The 18929-nt window shown below is 43.3% G+C and overlaps 2 protein-coding genes across 3 annotated transcripts; both read left to right on the top strand.

The window, feature by feature from the left end:
* Nucleotides 1-4240: 4240 nt before the first annotated feature.
* miip (migration and invasion inhibitory protein) lies at nucleotides 4241-11251 on the top strand. The gene is made up of 9 exons (XM_040202784.2): nucleotides 4241-4637; nucleotides 8104-8336; nucleotides 9046-9151; nucleotides 9234-9345; nucleotides 9429-9508; nucleotides 9591-9717; nucleotides 10063-10159; nucleotides 10570-10689; nucleotides 10905-11251. Exons 1-9 carry the CDS (start codon nucleotides 4418-4420, stop codon nucleotides 11034-11036), a joined length of 1227 nt encoding a protein of 408 aa, XP_040058718.2. The 5' UTR covers nucleotides 4241-4417; the 3' UTR covers nucleotides 11037-11251.
* A 348-nt stretch (nucleotides 11252-11599) lies between these two features.
* On the top strand, nucleotides 11600-18371 carry tnfrsf1b (tumor necrosis factor receptor superfamily, member 1B). Of its 2 annotated transcripts, none has more exons than XM_040202781.2 (10): nucleotides 11600-11729; nucleotides 13640-13768; nucleotides 14914-15019; nucleotides 15668-15793; nucleotides 15889-16047; nucleotides 16264-16357; nucleotides 16439-16725; nucleotides 16844-16930; nucleotides 17132-17193; nucleotides 17290-18371. In XM_040202781.2, exons 2-10 carry the CDS (start codon nucleotides 13718-13720, stop codon nucleotides 17818-17820), a joined length of 1503 nt encoding a protein of 500 aa, XP_040058715.2. In that variant the 5' UTR covers nucleotides 11600-11729; nucleotides 13640-13717; the 3' UTR covers nucleotides 17821-18371. The 2 variants fall into 2 exon arrangements, with proteins under 2 accessions (XP_040058715.2, XP_040058714.2); XM_040202780.2 differs by lacking the exon at nucleotides 11600-11729 and adding an exon at nucleotides 13312-13396.
* The last annotated feature ends 558 nt before the right edge of the window (nucleotides 18372-18929 follow it).

The following is an 18929-nucleotide window of genomic DNA, read 5'->3' as shown; positions in this document are numbered from 1 at the left end:
CGTCTCGTCAATCAGCGTACATTAAATCACCGCTTCCAGGTGTGACGTGTTGAAATACGGGCAACAACTGCGCGATCGCTCTGGACATTTTCATTGCCTTTCTTCTTGCTACTCGCACAGGCCGAACCTGAGCGTGACCGGGCATAATTCTTTGGAACAACAACATCTAAAGACAGGCCGTTTAAAAGGGCACTTGGCTACTTATGCAGGGCCTGCTATATGGAAAATGTTAAGTTTGTATTAGTGTCAGTACGTGTTTATGTCGACATTTGTTGATGCGTATTACTTTGTTAAACTTGCCGTAACAACAGTATAAATAGACCATTGAGGATGGAATATTCAGCTGGTTGAGAAGTCTGGTCTCCATTAGTGAATATATCTGTCGGGTCAAAGAGACACAAAGAAGACCGAATGAACAGCGCATGAAGCCGCAATCAGCCTTTGACTTCAGTGACATATTTATTCCTGGACTTTTACTTTTCATTGAATACTGTGGTATTGAAACTTTACTTAAAGTGATGAATACTTCATCCACCCATGGGACAAATCCAATACACACCATTCCAACCCGCATCCTCTCAACTCCACATGAAGCAGTCTCACCGAAACGTGACAACACACCGGATGGGATGTTTTACTCTCCTCCTCGGGTTGTAGCAGCGAGAACAGCGAGGCGGCAGGTCTAATCCACCTTATCTTAATGGCATCCACCTCTATCTCTCCAGTGGCGGGTAAAATCGATCCCTTTCCCTTTCTTTATCAGCAAAAAACACTTCGCTCACCAATCCTGTTAGTCAGATCCCCCTCCCTCTCCAACCCGCTCCTCAGCTGCTCCGTTGCTCTCTGATATGACCTTGTCTTCTTGTGCTTTGTCACAGTCTTACCTAACTGGCATTTATTTGGATATGCCTGGTTCCAGGAAAATATAAGCGGCTGGTTGGGAGACGTAGCTGCTTTTAAAAGGACTAATGGCCCATTTTATTGTGAGAACCACGAGCGCACACACGTGCACGCACACACACCCACACACACAGACACCTAACACATGGTTAACAGGGTGAATGTGTACCTTGGCTTTGGGTTATTATCCTTTGCCTTCTTTAGTTTACATTGAAGCAGTTGGACAAAGGAGTTAGGAGACACTTTTCTGATTGGATAAAAAGCAGAGACCATGTGGTGATGCCACGTTTTCTTTTCAAACCCTCCCACAGTGTGGTTTGTATACCAACACAATTTCTCAACAGTTAGGCTGTGGAAGGTATGGAAATGATGTTTTACTGTTCTTAAAAGTAAGAATGTAAAATTAAAACCAGTGTTTTACATATAACGACATTTAACCAGATGGATATCCAACAGTTGGTTAACTTGAGGCAAATACAAATCAATTGTTTAACTTAAATACAATTTATTTTACCAATACATTTTTGGTGTAATTCTGTCTTCATCCTCCAATCGGAAGGTGGTGATTTCCTTGTTTATCAATAAAAAGCCTGATAATCCTGACAATAATGGTTTAGGTATGATTTGATACAACCTTCCAATTTTGTACTGATCTCACTGCGCTATTTATGTGTCTAGTTCTGTGCGGTGTTTTTCTGTGTGTAATTTAGTGTCAGCTTCTTTATTATGAGGAAACTAGAAAATCGTCTTTTTTCAAAGAAAACATTTAGCCCTCTTATTTACATGCTACAAAATATAATGAAATTTGCAAACTTGTAAACAAAGCTAATTGATGTTCCAATGAACAGTCACACAAGCCCAATCATTCCCACATATAACAGCTTAGTTAATTAGTAACTAACAACACAAATATCAGACATTTAGAAAACAACAGAGATATGCAGTATACTGAGGACGACAACGTAAAGGGTCATATATAGGAGACCCGAAAGCCTCACCTGGTTCCTGTGAAATGTTCATTTTGATGGATTAGCATATTTTTTTCATACTTTAGTAAGCTGGACTTGTTATTATGATTAACTGATACGTTCCAAATAGAAAATACACACACATGTTTTATCCCTCCAAACTTTAACTTTGATTGTTACTAAGAGGCAATATTATGTGCAATAAAACATGTGATAAAATATAGTCTTGGGTTTATTTTGTCAAATTGTTAAGTCAGACTGATTCGACAAGTCAGCTTTTGTTATTACACCAAGCTCCATTCTATTAAGAAGCTCCTCTTTTTTAAAATATACAGTTAGTACAATGAATGTAAAACAAACGGCAAGACAAGATATTATAATTAGACTGAAAAGGACCGGACAATGACAGAGATGAGATGATGTCTCTACACAATATATAAAAAGAAAAGTAAAAATATTGATCCATCTGACTTATTTTGATTTTTGACACCAAAACACACCTTTTTACATTTTCTCAAAATAATTTTGAGATTTAGGAGTAACTCTTTTTCTTGTGTTTTTGCTGTTGTTGTATCCGTTATCTGTGCCTAATGAACGATGAAGCGTTCTGGCGGCAGGCAGTAATTGCGCGCAGCCCAACAGTGGGGGTGTAATTAGAGAGACAGGGAGGAGTGTATGGCTTCACGACTGCCACCGTTTAATGATAATGGGGTTCAACTCCACACTGCTGTGGTCAACTAATCATACTGGACTGGCTTGGACAGCTCTCAATGTAAACGAGCCGTGACTGGAGTACCAAGCAGCAGCTTGCCCACGCATTTGCACACCATTGGCTCCACGGGGGGATCAGGGATATGATTATGGCTGTGACCCTGCAACGCTGTCATTAGCGTCTCTACGGATGGACAGGTTTAACGTAACTAAACTAATGTCATTAAGCCACTTAGGAGAGGCTGAGAAGCACAGGTTGTCCTCTCAGCGATACAAAGGGGAGGAAACCAACATGTTGATCCCCCCAAAACAAACCTATGGCCAACACCGTATTGAGGAAATCAGAGGAATCAGGAATCAGGAAACATTTATTGCCATAATATGTCAGACATAGACAGAGAAAAATTATGTTTGCAATGGGGTGGGGGAAAAAAGGAAAATGATATGTAGACCAACCTAAGCTGCACAATAAGCACAAAGTAAAAATAAAGACAAACTTTAGACGTGGAATTGTTCCAGGGGCCCCTTTTCCTACTTCCTAGCCCGCTAGTTACAGTCCCCTCACTTAGATCACAGCTTGCTCTTTAAGGTTGCAATGCGCACAGACATATAAACACATCGCAAAGTACTCAAACCTGTCTCTGCGGGATGCCTCCAGTAACACATGTACCCATGACAACACACGTACACACACACACACACACACACACACACACACAGATTTACAAGGAGAAAACCAGAGCCAAAAGCTGTCACGGCTGGAATCAACATCCCTCTGAAAGTGACTATGAAAAGTGAACATTGCGTTCTTCGTCGGTAGAATTGGTGGCTCAGCCTCTGCATTGCTTTGCATGAGATCTTCCCAGCTGCAGATCCTAAAGAGACCACTGACTGTGAAATTCAAAAGGCTGAAATGAGAGAAGTTCAAATGTAATTTCAATGCCACAGTCTATAATTTTCCGCGATTTACAGGTTTGTGCACATAGCGGGTTGGTTAACTCCATTTTGAAAAAAAGTTCCCTGTCGCGTGACATTTGTCCTCCCCCCAGACATCAAACCCTTAAGAGGGTTGTAGTACCTTTCTGACAATGTGCAGACATAGTGGCATTTGTCTTCTGATGATGAGGAAAATGGATAATATGTTGCTGTAGATCACACCTTTAAGCGGGTATAACTAAATACTGATTTTCCGAGATTCTCTTTAAAAATGTAACTCATGTAAACCTGGTCGAGCAGATATCCACTCATACTTTTACTGCTGGGCTTGTTATGTTATTCTGGCATATCTTTTGGATTTTTGCTTGTAGGAGTTTCTTTTTTTAACCTTGTGCCCAGAAGTTTCATCTCTACCTAATATAGTTTTCTATTTTGTCCCTGTTATCTCGCCGTCCGTCGTGGTTTGGTTTATGCTTAGTTGCAGCTTTGTAGGGCTGCAACACACTCTTTGTTTTATTCCCTTTAGTCAGAATTACATAACATGTAACATGTAATTTGAAGACAAAAATATAGAACATCACCGGACGACTGTTTGAATAGAACATAATAAACGGGTGTATAATATTATCACTAGTTCAATAAACAGCGCCCTCTCCTGTTCAAAATCTTGCCATGTAACTCAAATAAAATATGTGTCTGTCCCTTTAACATAGAACCGCGGATGGCTGCAATGCATGACGGGTAGACCGCTAACAGCCAATCACATCAGTGTTGTCAACACGTTGTTAGGAGGCCGCTGGTGGAGTCTGGTTTAAAAAAACAAGTGGATGGAACATTTGCTTGTTGTTCCCTTCTCATCTGGATAAATGTGATTTAAACGCGTTATTTAGAAGAAGAAAAAAATGTCCTCCGTAGACCGACTGGACGTTTTGCGGCACCGTAACAAAGATTTATTGAACCGATTGAAGCAGCAGCGAGAGGAGCTCGAGCGGCTCGGCGGCTGCAGTCGGAGCCGCAAGAGAGGGAGAGAAGACGAGGCGGAGGACAGGCGGGAGCCAGCAGGCGTCCTCACCGGTGGACACCGAGGTGCCGCCCTCGCCAGACCTACTGTAAGATTTGCAGGTAAATAAAACCGTAGAGAAGACAAAGGTATGAGCTGAGTTAGCTAACCTTACTAGCTATCAATGTTGTCATATAAAACCGGTGTTTAGGAATCAGGAATCAGGATCAGGAATCAGGAAACATTTATTGGCCAAAATATGTCAAACATACAAGGAATTTGTCTTGGCGGTTAGTGCGCGACAGTAGACAGACAAGACAACAGTGCACAGGTAATAAAATAAAGTGGAATGAAATGCTAATGCAATGGGTTAGTAAGAATAAGGCTAAGGATATGGGTTAGTAAAAAAACAAGGGAATAAAGTTAAACAAATTTTAAATATTAAAAAGTTGAAAAGTATTAAGCATAAAGTGCACTAACAAACAAGTAACAGACAAGAGACAAAGTGACAAGTGACAAAGTGATGAATTGCAGTTAAAGTGGCATGTGCAGTGTGAAGGAGAGTGACCGGTGGAGTGTTATAGTCAGTCAGTGGGGGGCCGGGCTCTGTTGATGAGCCCGACTGCCGACGGGAAGAAACTGTACGTGTGGCGGGAGGTCGTAGTCCTGATGGACCTCAGCCTCCTGCCAGATGGAAGGGGCACAAACAGTTTATGTCCGGGGTGGGAGGGGTCGGCCGCGATCTTTTTAGCTCGCTTCAGAGACCTGGAAGCGAACAAGTCCTGCAGGGACGGCAGATTGCAGCCGATCACCCTCTCTGCAGAGCGGATGACACGCTGAAGCCTGCCCTTGTCCTTGGCTGTGGCTGCAGCGTACCAGACGGTGATGGAGGAGCAGAGGATGGACTCGATGATGGCCGTGTAGAAGTGGACCATCATCGTCTTTGGCAGGTTGAGTTTCTTCAGCTGCCTCAGGAAGAACAACCTCTGCTGAGCCTTCTTGGTGATGGAGCTGATGTTCAGCTCCCACTTGAGGTCCTGGGTGATGATGGAGCCCAGGAAACGGAAGGAATCCACAATAGTGACGGGGGAGTCACACAGGGTGATGGGGGAGGTTGGGGCTCTGTTCCGCCGGAAATCCACAACCATCTCCACTGTCTTTAGAGCGTTGAGCTCCAGGTTGTTCTGGCTGCACCACGACACCAGATGGTCAGACTCCCACCTGTAGGCGGACTCGTCCCCACCAGAGATTAGTCCAATGAGGGTGGTGTCATCCGCAAACTTCAGGAGCTTGACGGACTGGTGGCTGGAGGTGCAGCTGTTGGTGTACAGGGAGAAGAGCAAAGGGGAAAGAACGCAGGCTTGGGGGGAACCGGTGCTGATGGTCCGAGAGGCTGAGACATGTTTCTCCAGCTTCACGTGCTGCTTCCTGTCAGACAGGAAGTCAGTGATCCACTTGCAGGTGGAGTCGGGCACGTGCAGCTGGGAGAGTTTGTCCTGCAGCAGAGACGGGATGATAGTGTTAAAAGCAGAGCTGAAGTCCACAAACAGGATCCTGGCGTAGGTTCCTGGGGAGTCCAGATGCTGGAGGATGTAGTGGAGGGCCACGTTGACAGCATCGTCAACAGACCTGTTGGCTCTGTAGGCGAACTGCAGGGGGTCCAGGAGGGGGTCGGTGAGGGACTTCAGGTGGGTCAGGACTAGCCGTTCAAAAGACTTCATGACTACAGAGGTCAGGGCGACGGGCCTGTAGTCATTGAGTCCTGTGATCCTGGGCTTCTTGGGGACAGGGATGATGGTGGAGGCCTTGAAGCAGGCTGGTACGTGGCATGTCTCCAGGGAGGTGTTGAAGATGTCAGTGAACACCGGAGACAGCTGGTCAGCACAATGCTTCAGGGAGTGAGGGGAAACGGAGTCCGGACCGGCTGCCTTACGGGGATTTAGTCTTCTAAAGAGCCGGTTAATGTCTCTCTCCAGAATAGAGAGGGTCGTTGCTGGTGGGGGAGGGGAAGGTGATAATGATGAAGAGGCGTGAGCACCTGATGGGCTGGGGGAGGGAGGGGAGGGTGACTGCAGCAGGTTGGTGGAGCTGTGGGGGATGGGATCAGGACATTGTCTTTCAAATCTGCAGTAGAACTCATTGAGCTCGTCTGCCAGGCGGAGGTCATTCATGGAGTGGGGAATTTTTGGCTTGTAGTTGGTGAGGTGTTTGAGGCCTCTCCAAACCGAAGCAGAGTCACTTGCTGAGAACTGTTGTTGGAGTTTCTCAGAGTACAGTCGTTTAGCGTCTCTCACCGCCTTGCTAAACTTGTATTTTGCCTCTGTGTACAAGTCTTTGTCCCCGCTCCTAAATGCCTGATCCTTCTGCAGGCGTAGTGTTCTGAGTTCCGCTGTGAACCAGGGTTTGTCGTTGTTGTAACTCACCCTGGTGCATGATGGTACACAGCTGTCCTCACAGAAGCCGATGTAGGAAGTTACAGCCTCTGTGAACTCATCCAGACTGTCAGTAGCAGTCCTGAAACCATCCCAGTCTGTGCAGTCAAAGCACGCCCGAAGATCCTCCAGCGCCTCACTGGTCCACTTCTTGAATTCCCTCACCACAGGTTTGCAGAGCTTTAGTTTCTGCCTGTATGCAGGAATCAGATGGACCATGACGTGGTCAGAGTGTCCCAGTGCAGCACGAGGGACGGCGTGATAAGCCCTGCTTACTGTGGTGTAACAGTGATCTAGCGTGTTCTCCTCTCTGGTGGGGCATTTAATAAACTGTCTGTATTTAGGGAGTTCATTGGTGAGATTTCCTTTGTTAAAGTCCCCGAGGACAATAACTAAAGAGTCCGGGTTGGTCCGCTCCACACGCCGTATCTGGTCGGCGAGTGTCCGCTGTGCCTCGTGCACTTTGCCCGCCGGCGGCATGTAAACACCGACCAGGATGAATGAAGCGAATTCACGGGGGGAATAAAAGGGGTTTAGGGGGGCATGCCAGGCGTTAAATTACCGTATTTGTATTATTCTAGTTGGCTTGACGTTAGTAAAGAAACGTTAACTTAGCTGTCGACCCATGCGCTTTCCCCCGGACCCATTAACGTCATTTCAGCGGGTAGAGGAATGTTTTACGTTAGTTGTCATGGAGACAACGTTTCGTCAGATGACCAAACCAAAGTGTTTCCCCAACCATAACCTGGGGGCGCCCTCCCCCGTGGAATTACTTCCTGGCTGAATAAATAGTGTGCAATTAAATAAAATTAAAAAAAATAAACATACACACAAAAGAATATTTTTAGAATATAAAAAAAGATTTATAATTAAAACATATATTTTTAAAATGTTCTTCCACGCACGGCAGTTCCACACTGACATGAATATGTCGCAAATATGTGCGTGTGACCATACACCCCTGAAAATGTAAACCTGGATGATGCATTCATAGCTGTTGAATGCTGAAATATGCTTAAAGAAAATCTAACGCCTCGGTGAAATTACAGATTTTTTTTCATCTGATATCTACGGACGCTGGACTTTACGATCTCTCTTACAATTTATGTTGGACATTAAGTTGTCGTTGCTTTATTTGGAAATCTGTTTCCATCAGATACATGTGCGAGACAAACAGGAGCCAGCCATGATTCAACACCTGCTTTGAGCTCCACATGCAGAAGAGGCACTGCTGACCATGCAGCCCCATCCGGCCTTTCCAGAGACCGCGACAGACATCCCTTCACACACAGCAGGCTGCAGCGAGTGGATCCATCAGCCACAAAGTCCTGTCTAGTAAATCACAGCAAAGAACAGATGGGACTGAAGGAGCCAGGACACTCTGCTCAGGTTCGTTTGTGTTTGTTTTTTGTTATAAGCGATATAATTTAGGGTCTAAGGCTGAGGTACATCAGGACCAAGACCTCCCGCCACACAAATAGTTTCTCCCCGTCGGCAGTTGGTCCCCCGCTGTCTGACTCTGTCATTCCACTGGTCACTTTCACTTGTCACTTTCTGTTCGCTGGTGCACTTTATTTTTAATTTTTTTATATTTTTAACTAAACTAAGCATTATATTTTATTTTATTCCTTGTGCACTGTTGTCTTGTCGTCCATTGTCGTACTGTCTGCTCTTAAATTCCTTGTATGTCTGACATATTATGGCAATAAATGTTTCCTGATTATCGTCAGCGCAACCCTCACCTTTCCCCTCAAATCTCAGTTATATCTTATGGTAGGATGCATTGTCAAAACTAAGTAACTCATGTGCGCTCACTCAACTCACTGCACCTGTCTCTGGGAGGGTTCCTAGCTAAATCTCTGTCTTGTTTTACACGCGGAAATAAGAATGCCCTGCTCTGTTCACTAACTACTCTACAGTAGTCTTTTGTCAGCCCGGTTAGTTAATACTTGTAAGTCTTTTAGCTGTTTAGGAGGAAAAGCAGGTGAAGCAACAAGGCTCTGCATGTTGATGCGTGTCGATTTTGTATGAAGTTGGATTTTTGACTTCAGAAGAGTATGTAACCATAATAATCTGCTCCGCTTGTTTGATTTTGTAGAGCGAGGTTTGCAGTCGAGTCATATTTCTGCCTGATGAATGTGAAGGGACATCCGCCTCAGACCGGCATCGCTTGCAGCCATTACTCGGATACGACTGGATAGCAGGTACGCCTTACGGGTCTGGGTTCGATCTTCTAGAACCAATCCTCTCATAAAGCCCTGACCGGTGATGCTTGTCCCCTCCTAGGAGTCCTGGATGCTGAGGACTCCTTGATAGAGCGCTCTGATGAGTTCTTCAATGACCTGCACACGTTTCGATCGCTCAATAAAGACAAGTGTGTCCACAGCAAACAAGCGGAGTGAGCGCTTCCCCTTTGATTGCCTGATTTGCCTTGATTGAGGATGGCTTCATTAAATGACCGTTCGTGTTCTTTCCTTATAGATTTCCTGAAGAGAACCATTCACTCCTGCCGCTGCTCTCAGACAAGAACCATCCAGAGGCTAACAAGCATACTCACCAATGTAAGTGGGGTAATTTATTTCAATATCTTTTCTCATTTATTCTTTTTCTGATGGTCGAAGCTATTCTCATCTTGTTCTTCAGGTACGTTTTCTTACAGGATTAACAGCAGACTGTTTCCTGTCCCACTTCACGCTAAGGAGTGCTGCCCGGTGTGCAAAGAGCACAAATCATCCCATCCTCACACGAGCGCTGAGCCGGCTCTCATCAGGTAACGATCATGTGCCCCAAACTGAATTTTGACCCCTTTGGAACAGAAGAGCACTCAACATGTGAGTGATGCTGACTCATTTTATACTGGGTTATTATTCCTTTTTATTTAGTCTGGGTCAGGATCCTCCGTAGTCGCCATTTCCCTTTTTGAGGATGACTAATATATCAGCTATTACGTAACAATTTAAGAATATAATCTCAGTGCTGAGTGAGGCAAAACCGATGCAATGCCGTCCACATTTCTTATGTTCATGTATCATATAAAAATCACCACATTTTAAGACCGTAGCAGCGTGTCGTTTCCTCATGAGGTTTTTTTTTTTTTTGTGTATTTTGTTGAAAGGGTCAGCATCCCTCGCTCGACCCTCTTGCCACCATACAAGTACAAAGCCCATCGACGATGCAGTTTTGACCCCTCTGATAGTTTGGGGTTACCATCGGTGAGTAAGGGACCCCACTGCGTGACAATTTATGACTTCATATCTGTGCGATTTACCTTCTGAGATCTTCACGTAAAAAAAAAAAACGGCTTACTTTTAAGTGCACTGGCAGTGTTTCCCACGCACATCGCTAGATAGAACTATACACATTTCACAGTATATACAACTCCCATAGCTGTAGTTTTTACACCCTATTTTACACCCTATACTACTTGTTGTTACAGCCTACAGGCGCAAAGTCTGCAACTTCTGCCGGAGCAACAGATTTTGCGAGGCTTGCTAAAAAAAAGACGTGTGGGGGTGTGTGTGTGGGTGTGGGTGTGGGTGTTGAATCACAAACACACAAATTAGTCTGTGGGAACACTGACTGGAGTCACCCTTGACCTCGGTGCATCCCTGTTCCTCTCCAGCACTGTCTCTCAGGCTGGTCCAACACAGGTCAGAGCACCCTGCCGCCGCCCAGCAGCCTCGATTTGCGCAGCAGTCTGCATACAAAGAGCTCCACAGAGTCGCAAGACAAGGAACTGGAGGTAATAAAGCTTGTTCTTCTTTTTCACACATGTCGTAGAGGGAAAAGGAATTGTGCAGCTAAAACAAGTGTCCCAGTAAGCAATAACAGTGAACAAGCATGCACAATATTGTGTACCAGGAAAATGTAATGACGTTTTTATTATTGTTATAAAACAACGTAAAAGAAAAGTATTCATGTTGAATCTTTTAATAATTAAATAATAATATTTTTCAGGAACTCAATGCACCCAAAGTGTCTGGTAAAATCGCCGACCAGATCCCTGAGGTGTCCCGTTTGGCTCGTCACAACTTCCAACACTTTTCTTCCAAAAGAAAACGAGGAACCATGTTTTACCCTTTGCACTGACAAGAAAAGTGATGATAGTGGCTCCTGAGACATTTTTTTGTGCTCATGTTTTAGTCCGTGTAATGTGCTGTTTTTTTATCAGAATATTTTCTGTAATATCTGTTAAATTACTATGTTACAATTAGATTTCCTACATAAAACAATTAAACAGTGATCCCGAAGGAGAACCCACTGCCATTTGTGCCTAATCATAAATATATTCCTTTCAAACATGAGCTTTCATGGTATGAAATGTATTGTTATGTTGTTTTCTGTCTATTTACATATACATTATGCGATTAATTATATAGCCGCTTCATTACATGCTTATAATAATAATAATACAAATTGAGGACACAACAGACAAGTATATTTCATTCATGAGGAGTTTTATTTGTCCTGATCTGAACTGATAACAAACAGTGGGGACACATTTAGACTCCATAATGAAACTGTCCGCCGTCTCAAAGTAAAGCAAAAGTAACTCAAACTGAAAAACGCAGAGACGGTTATAGAATCAAGTTAGCACTGCAAAATTTCTCAACATTGAGGAAGTGATTTTTAATCCTTCCTTTAGTTGCTAACAGTTTGTTCGGGCTGCGAGGTGTATGCATACTTCTGTTTTTAACTTCCTCTGACTCATCCTGGCCAAGACAAGAAACACTGACTAATGTACGAATTGTTCTATCCAGTTTTCCGGTTCGTGTCTTGCAGGTACGTATTCGAAAAGTCAGATCGTATCAATAAAATGTCACAAAGATGACCAATAGAATTAACTCTTAAGTGAAGGAAATATTTGTAGTGTTATTTGTTGTTGATAAGTTGACAGGAATATATATATATAAATAGATATAGAATGTGTTTTTTCAGTTGCTCTTGAGGGTTGTAGCACAAAGGCCTTTCTCCGAGGCCGTGAGCTTGGTTCTAGCTGGCCGATCGTCATCTTAGAACAGAGAGGGCGGGATGATACAAGAGCAACGCTTTGTGGGAGATGTGAAATGTGATTTTCTTTTGTTACCGCAAATGGTTTTGAGGAAAATGTGGCTTGTGGCGTCATTATGTCATCATTATTATTTTAAAATAATTATGTGTCATGCATATTTTTGTGCTCTGGTATCACTGGGTAGTGATCAGATGATAAAATGGGTGACTTACTTTACCCGTAAGAACAACTGCAGATGCTGACCGTAGCAGTGTCTTTATCACCTTCTTATTTTTACCTCCTTCAAATCATAAACAATACCAGTCATCTTTCAAAGGACTGTCTTGCTAAAGCGAATAGCATTTTCTACTTTCAGACAACTGTTCCATCTGTTTCCATTTCACACAGTATAGCTAACAGGATTTGAAACGTCCTTACTTAACAGCAAATACGTCTCTCACTGTGAAACTTTCTGCGTGTACTGTTTTCAGTTCAGCATATCAGACTGATGGGAAAAATCTGTACCATGCAATACCAATACAAGTATGTGGCTTCAGCAAGGAAAGAATGTTCATATCTACTTGAAACAAGTTTAAAGTCTTATCATATCCAAACCCTAACCATTGTGCTTCTTGCACGGCAATTTGCAATTACTCTGCAGCAGCGTACAGTATACAAGATGAGTAAACCTGAAAGTAGGCCAAATAGAGAACACAAAAAAACAATAACAAAAAAAGGTTCTGCTTCCGCTGGTCACGTTTTTATACTGTAGCAACCAACCCGGTATGACACCAAATTCCCTCAGAGTTGCACGATGAAAGCATTGTACTATAACAAACAAAGCATAACAGTTGATAACCGAGCTTCTTACTGTTGCACTTGAGTAGCAGCAAAATGTCGAATGTGGGAGGGGGAACTTTATTGTGAAATGTCAACGTGTCACACAGGATCACACTAGTCAGGCAATTGTCAGAGTACAATATAAGTTGAATGCATTAAGCATTAAGCTTTGTGCCCTTGTTTGACTTCATTCCCACGGGGAGATCAAAGAGTAAAGTGGAGGTGATGTTGGCTTCAATGCGAGCAGTAAGGTGACCGAACTTAACCTGGGGCCTTTGGAGTCCTTTTTCTGCAGCCTTTGTGCCGTTCAAAGTAATTTATCAATGATGAAATGAGATGTTGAATTAGCCATGTAGGGGCTTTGTCTAATTAGATTCCACTAGTGGGACCAGGTCATTTGAATAAAAGGTTTACAATATTGTGCAATGTTTTACAGTGAATCAGATCACCAAACGTTGGCTGTTATAAAGAAATGCTTGAGGGAAAGTCTGCATGATTACTCACACCAACTGGCTGCGAGTTTCCTGTTAAAAGGGGTTATTAATGCAACCAGGTAATTCATTCAAATCCCCTGGTAAAGACTTCGAAACTTCGAATGGGCTGTGGAAACTTTTTACAGGTATTTTGTTTTTCCTCTTAATAAGCTGCAAATAAAACTTAAAAATAATTGATTTAGTTAATTCTGTAAATATCTACTGTCTGTCATGTGGAAGTCCAGTATGAGTGTTCAACCTCATTCAAACTCTCAAACCTCATTATGCTTATTCACTCATTGGTGAATGTAGGCTAGAGCCTGCCACCTCATTTCCTTCCTCCGAACTCTCTCGGCTCACTTCAAGGAAATTCCTTTCTGTTCACACAGTCGGCGGCTTTCTAAAATGATCAGCGCACCCGCTGTTACCTTTATCCTCCACAGTCTACGGTTTGCTATAAAGAGGCGATGAAGGAGATTCTTGTAGTGCTGCTTCTGCTGCATGTTCAGACTCTTAAGGTAGGTTTCGTGTCCGTCTGTCCGTGTAAGTCTGTCATGCGTGTGAGCCGTGTTTAGGAACTCTGATCAGGCTGGCTTCCAGCCAGCATCCGCATTATTCTGCTTCCCAGCTCACTACACAGTGACTAAGTCAATTGTTTGATGTTCTTGGATTCATTCATAGACGGGTAATGTTAAATAGGTTTAAAAAATAAATAAATAATCAAAGTTTGTGCTATAAAGCTAAATTAAAAACCCATTGTTTCTCTATTGATGCCAGTTTTTCATGTGTGTGTGTGACACGGTTACAGTAGAAACCTTCACTGTGGTGAGATTTTGAATATTCAGTTTCAATTACTCAACATCCTGATTCGGTCGTCACACTTAGAACTTTTGCTGTCCGGCTTCCTTGTGTGTTTCAATGAAGAGGTTGGTTTAGGCCTGCAGCCGGCCGGAAGGGCAGGACAACCCGAGTGTTGTCTTCGATGAGCTGACAGTAATTATTCACCTGTAGCTTCACAGAAGCGTGTCCTTGTCATCACATCCCGTGCCACCGGTGGTCACACCACAGCCGGAGTCACCGCTGTGCCGAGCGCTGCGAGCTTGCCGCCTCTGTTTCCTGTTATACGAGAAATACAATCTTTCTGTCAGCATGTTCTAGCTTCTTCATTGGACACACAGCTGCGTGGACGATTTGTGCAGAGCCCTCAGCTCGAACATTTCAGAGTCCCCCCACAGACAGGAAGAGATACTGCTGAGGTGAAATGCACCTCCTACGATGTCTGAACAATGAGGGCTTGTCTGACCCGGCCTGCGGCTCGGGCCGACAGCATTACCCGAGGGGGAAATTGTGGCCTCTCCTGTGGAGAGTCGGGGACTATTTTAAGCTCCCTTCTTTTCACTGCTTCTGTTTAACTGTTGTCACGCAATGACTTAATTGTAGATTTGTCTAAATTTCCACCTGTAGAAATGTCAGTCCGATAAGGAAGTAGGGACTCATGGGTCTTTTCAAAATTACTTGTTAGTTGAAACCCCCCCCCCCCCCCAAGCAGACTTATTGTAGTGTTGTATCAGAGCATTGCAAGAAAAGATGTAAATGTTCTTCGCTCTGTTCATCTGAAAAGCACCGGATGAGTTGCTGTCATGTATTGTCTCTTTTTCCATAGGTCTGCTCTCAGCCTTACCAGGCGGACTCAGATGGAAACTGTCTCAACTCAACGACAGAGTACCTGTTGGACGATACAAACCTGTGCTGCAAGAAATGCCCCCCTGGTAAATGACTGCAATTTATAAAGGTTTCTAGAATTACTAATACTGGACTCGTGCCAAGGCCGTAAAAGGCATTGTCGGCGTGAAACATGTTGATAAAAGTTTGGGCGTGTTTGTTTAAAAGTTAACACCTAAAGCAGCTTTCATCACATTCATGGTTTCATCCTGAGAGACAGCATGAAGAGATCGTTTGTGTAAAATATACCAATGAGTATAGTGTTGCTCAAACATACTTTGTCCAACAAAGTCAACTGAAAACTGTGATTGCTGGAGAGTAAACTTCAAACGCAACAGAGCCGGAAAAAGCTGCTAACATTAGTCTAAAAGCCTCTAATATCTAAGCAGGAATCCTTATGTTGTCCAGCGTATCCATGTTAGACATGTTCCCTGAGATGTTGACCTCGGTTAATCTTTTTGCATCCTACCTCGCAGTGAGTTCAGCATCATGTGTTTATTTCGAACGCCTTTCAGCTGAAAAATGTGTGCTCAACTAACTACTAGGCAAAAAGAATCCCTTTCTAAATGAACACTACTGATTGCATTATCAGTAATGTACGTAATCACTTACCTCCCACATGATAAAATATGAGAATGTGTGAATATATGATGATTTATTTTGATCAAACCAAAATACGTTATATGTCGTAACAGGACACCGGCAGAGTGAAAAATGCTCCGAAACTACTGAGACTGTGTGTGAACGATGCCAACCACGCCTGTTCATAGAGAGCTGGAACTACTCTCCGAACTGCTTCTCCTGTACCCAATGCAAAGAGAGTCAGTATCTGCACTGTCTAAAATATATATGTATTTTATTGCTTTATTTTTTCGACCCATAATTAAGCAAAACATTGTTCTCTACATACAACCAGAGAAAGGGCTGAAGGAAGCCCAGGTCTGCTCCCCTACTGAAAATTCAAGGTGTGTGTGCCAACCTGGCATGTTTTGCAGCATGGGATTTGATGACCCGTTCTGCACAGCATGTAGCAAGTACAGGTCGTGCAGGCCCGGTTTTGGAGTGTCCATGCAAGGTACAGAAACTGATATTTTCACTGTGTTTATCATAAATACACTTTCCTCATAATAACTAGCACCCATACTGATATTGATCGCTTACATCTGCCTCAAAGGTCTAAGCCAACCAAATACACTCTCAAACCTGTCACATGCAGTATGCATGGTTAATGTTTTAGTGTTTTGATAGTGAAATGCCATTAAATGGCCACATGTTTTGGTGTTATTCTCAGGGACAGCCGACAGAGATGTGAGGTGCACACGGTGCCCCAGCGGGACGTTCTCTGACACACTCTCCTCCACGACGCCCTGTCTGTCACACGCCGAGTGAGTGAAGCCCGAGAGTCACGTCCGCCCGCGGCTGTTTGAAGCTCGCAGCTTAGACCTCTCGCTCTGTTTACCCCACAGCTGTAACGGACGGGTTGTCGCCAAGAAAGGCAACGCCACCTCGGACAACGTGTGTGAACCGCGGGCTTTTGCACACACCGCGCGGCCTCCGACGTTAACGCGAAGGCCTATGGATGCGCTTGGGTTCGTTGCCACGAGAACCGTCTCAGCAACCTCAGACTCCGAGGCTGCACGTGGACAGACAGAGGCCTCACTGTCTATTAGCACATCGTATTCAAGGCCAGAAATAAGCCCTCGGCCACCAGACCCGCCACCAGACCAAAATACCGCCACCGGCAAAATACTGGGTAAGGTGACTGATTCCGTGTTTCCAAGCAAGTCGTGGTGATATAATTGCCCGGTCTAATCAATGTGTCATCTCTCTTTCCGCCTCCCTGTCGTGTCTCTTGTTTACTTCATTCTTAGCTGCAGTCATTGCCGGTGTGATTGGGTTATTACTGTTCTGCATCTCTATCGTCCTGGTGTTCTTTTGTAAACCAGTCCGGAAGAAAGGTACTTGCATCCCGCAAAAAGAGAAGAAAAATAAATAGTAATTGTGTTCTTGTTTTGTGGAAAAACTATGACCGTATCTATATTATTATTTATCTTCAAATTAGTATATATAGAATGATGATGACTAATCAAGATCTTCATCAGGGACTTTTTCTTTTCATTTTTAGTATCTTGCTCAAGTTCACATTGCTTTTTTTGCAGACGACGCAGCAAGATTTCATCCTAAGGTAGATGGAAATGGAAATTGTCACAGAGTTGATAATGTGAGTCTTCTGCATTTTACTTTTTTTCTCAATAACCTTTAAACATTTTTTTGACAAAATACTGAGAATCAATGTTCTTGTGTCTTTCTACTGTAGCTCGATCAGGACTATTTGGGGGAAACCTATCTGAATTATATCAAAGTACCCACACCAGAACATCAGTGTCTGCTGCAGAGAGGGGAAACCTGCAGTGACCACAGTCAGTGCAGTAACAACACTGACACTTTGACGCAAACAGACGGCTCCAGCAGCCAGGAGTCCGTCGGGCCTTTGCAATCCACACTAGCTCTCCACAGTCCACTCTCCGTCCCGTCGGATCCCATGACGTTACTTTCCCATACGGAAGCTGCCACTCCGCAGCCAAACGTCCCCACGCAGTCCACCTCCCAGCCCACCAGCCCCCAGGTCATCAGCCCTGTGACCACCAGCCCCCACGTCAACGTCAACATCACTTTCCACATTGAAAATAGGTCCTGTGGGACACCGTCTGTCACGCCCACGGACTTGATGCAAGTTGACCCCAAACTCCCCTTTGGAGAGGAGGAGGAGTCATTTAGCATCCCACATCAAGAAGCCGGCAAACAATCACTGATGTCAGTGCAGGAGAGTGACAGTTACAGAGCATGAAGAGTCACATGCATGAAAGACTGATACATCCATCTGTTTATTTCTTTTTGTCATGAAAGAACAAAATAAGCTAACTTGACCAGCTTAAACCATAATTCTGTTTCCATATCAAATCCATCAACCATCATTCTGTGTTTATATGTGTATATAAAGTAAATGAAGATGTACATTTTTGTGATGTTGTGGAAATAGAAGTTGTAGTCATTTTAAATATATGTATGTATATATACACATATGTATATATGTATGTATATATACATACATGTATATATATATACATACGTGTATATATATGTAATAACAGGTCCTGCAGTCATAAAAGAAAAGGCCGTCTATTTTACATTATAATTGTATGAGAATGCTATACTGATGCATCACTGTAAGCAATATTGCCTCAGGTATACTTGTGAACCAAATATAGTATTAAGCAAAATAACTATATCTTTACAAAGCTGTCGTAGAGTTGATGACGATGTACAATATTGTGATTTTGAGATGTTATGGCGTCTTTGTAAAAAGTAGCATATTAAAATACTCGAGTAATATACAAATGTGTACACATTTCAACACTAGTGGTATTTTATTATTGTCAGTGATATTCAATAAAATCTTTGGCACACATAATCGGCAGATTAAACAAAAGAGCTCTGCAGAGATTAAAGATTTTACAACACTAAACTAGATATTTTATAAATGTCATGAAGTACTCTCTGAAGTAAGGTGTTTTCTTCTGACACCTGCTGGTTGGAGGTTGATACTGCATCCAGTGAAAGCCGGCTCATTAACGCGTTTCTGTAAACAGTGATCTATTTTTAAAGCAACCTCCACATTTATTTAATCAGTTCAGTGAAAATGAAACAGTTAGTTGTACAAATCCAGGTACAGTTTTCGTGTAATTCGGCATGTTCATCTGTTAAAATCAAGGGAGCTAAGCAGCTATGCTAAGAGGGAGGTGAGTCTGAGCCACTCCATTACTACAGGAGGTTCACCTTTACATCATCATTTTTTTAACCCTTGTATTCACTAATCAAATCCCCCGTTTTGTTTTAGACTCAATACAAATCTATTACTCAACCCTTTTGTGTCGTATTCATCGTCAAACAGCTGTC

Source organism: Gasterosteus aculeatus, chromosome 17 (assembly GCF_964276395.1).
Source record: "Gasterosteus aculeatus chromosome 17, fGasAcu3.hap1.1, whole genome shotgun sequence".
Classification (NCBI taxonomy): domain Eukaryota; kingdom Metazoa; phylum Chordata; class Actinopteri; order Perciformes; family Gasterosteidae; genus Gasterosteus; species Gasterosteus aculeatus.
Note: the sequence above shows the minus strand (reverse complement) of the source record. Positions and strands in the feature narration are given on the sequence as shown.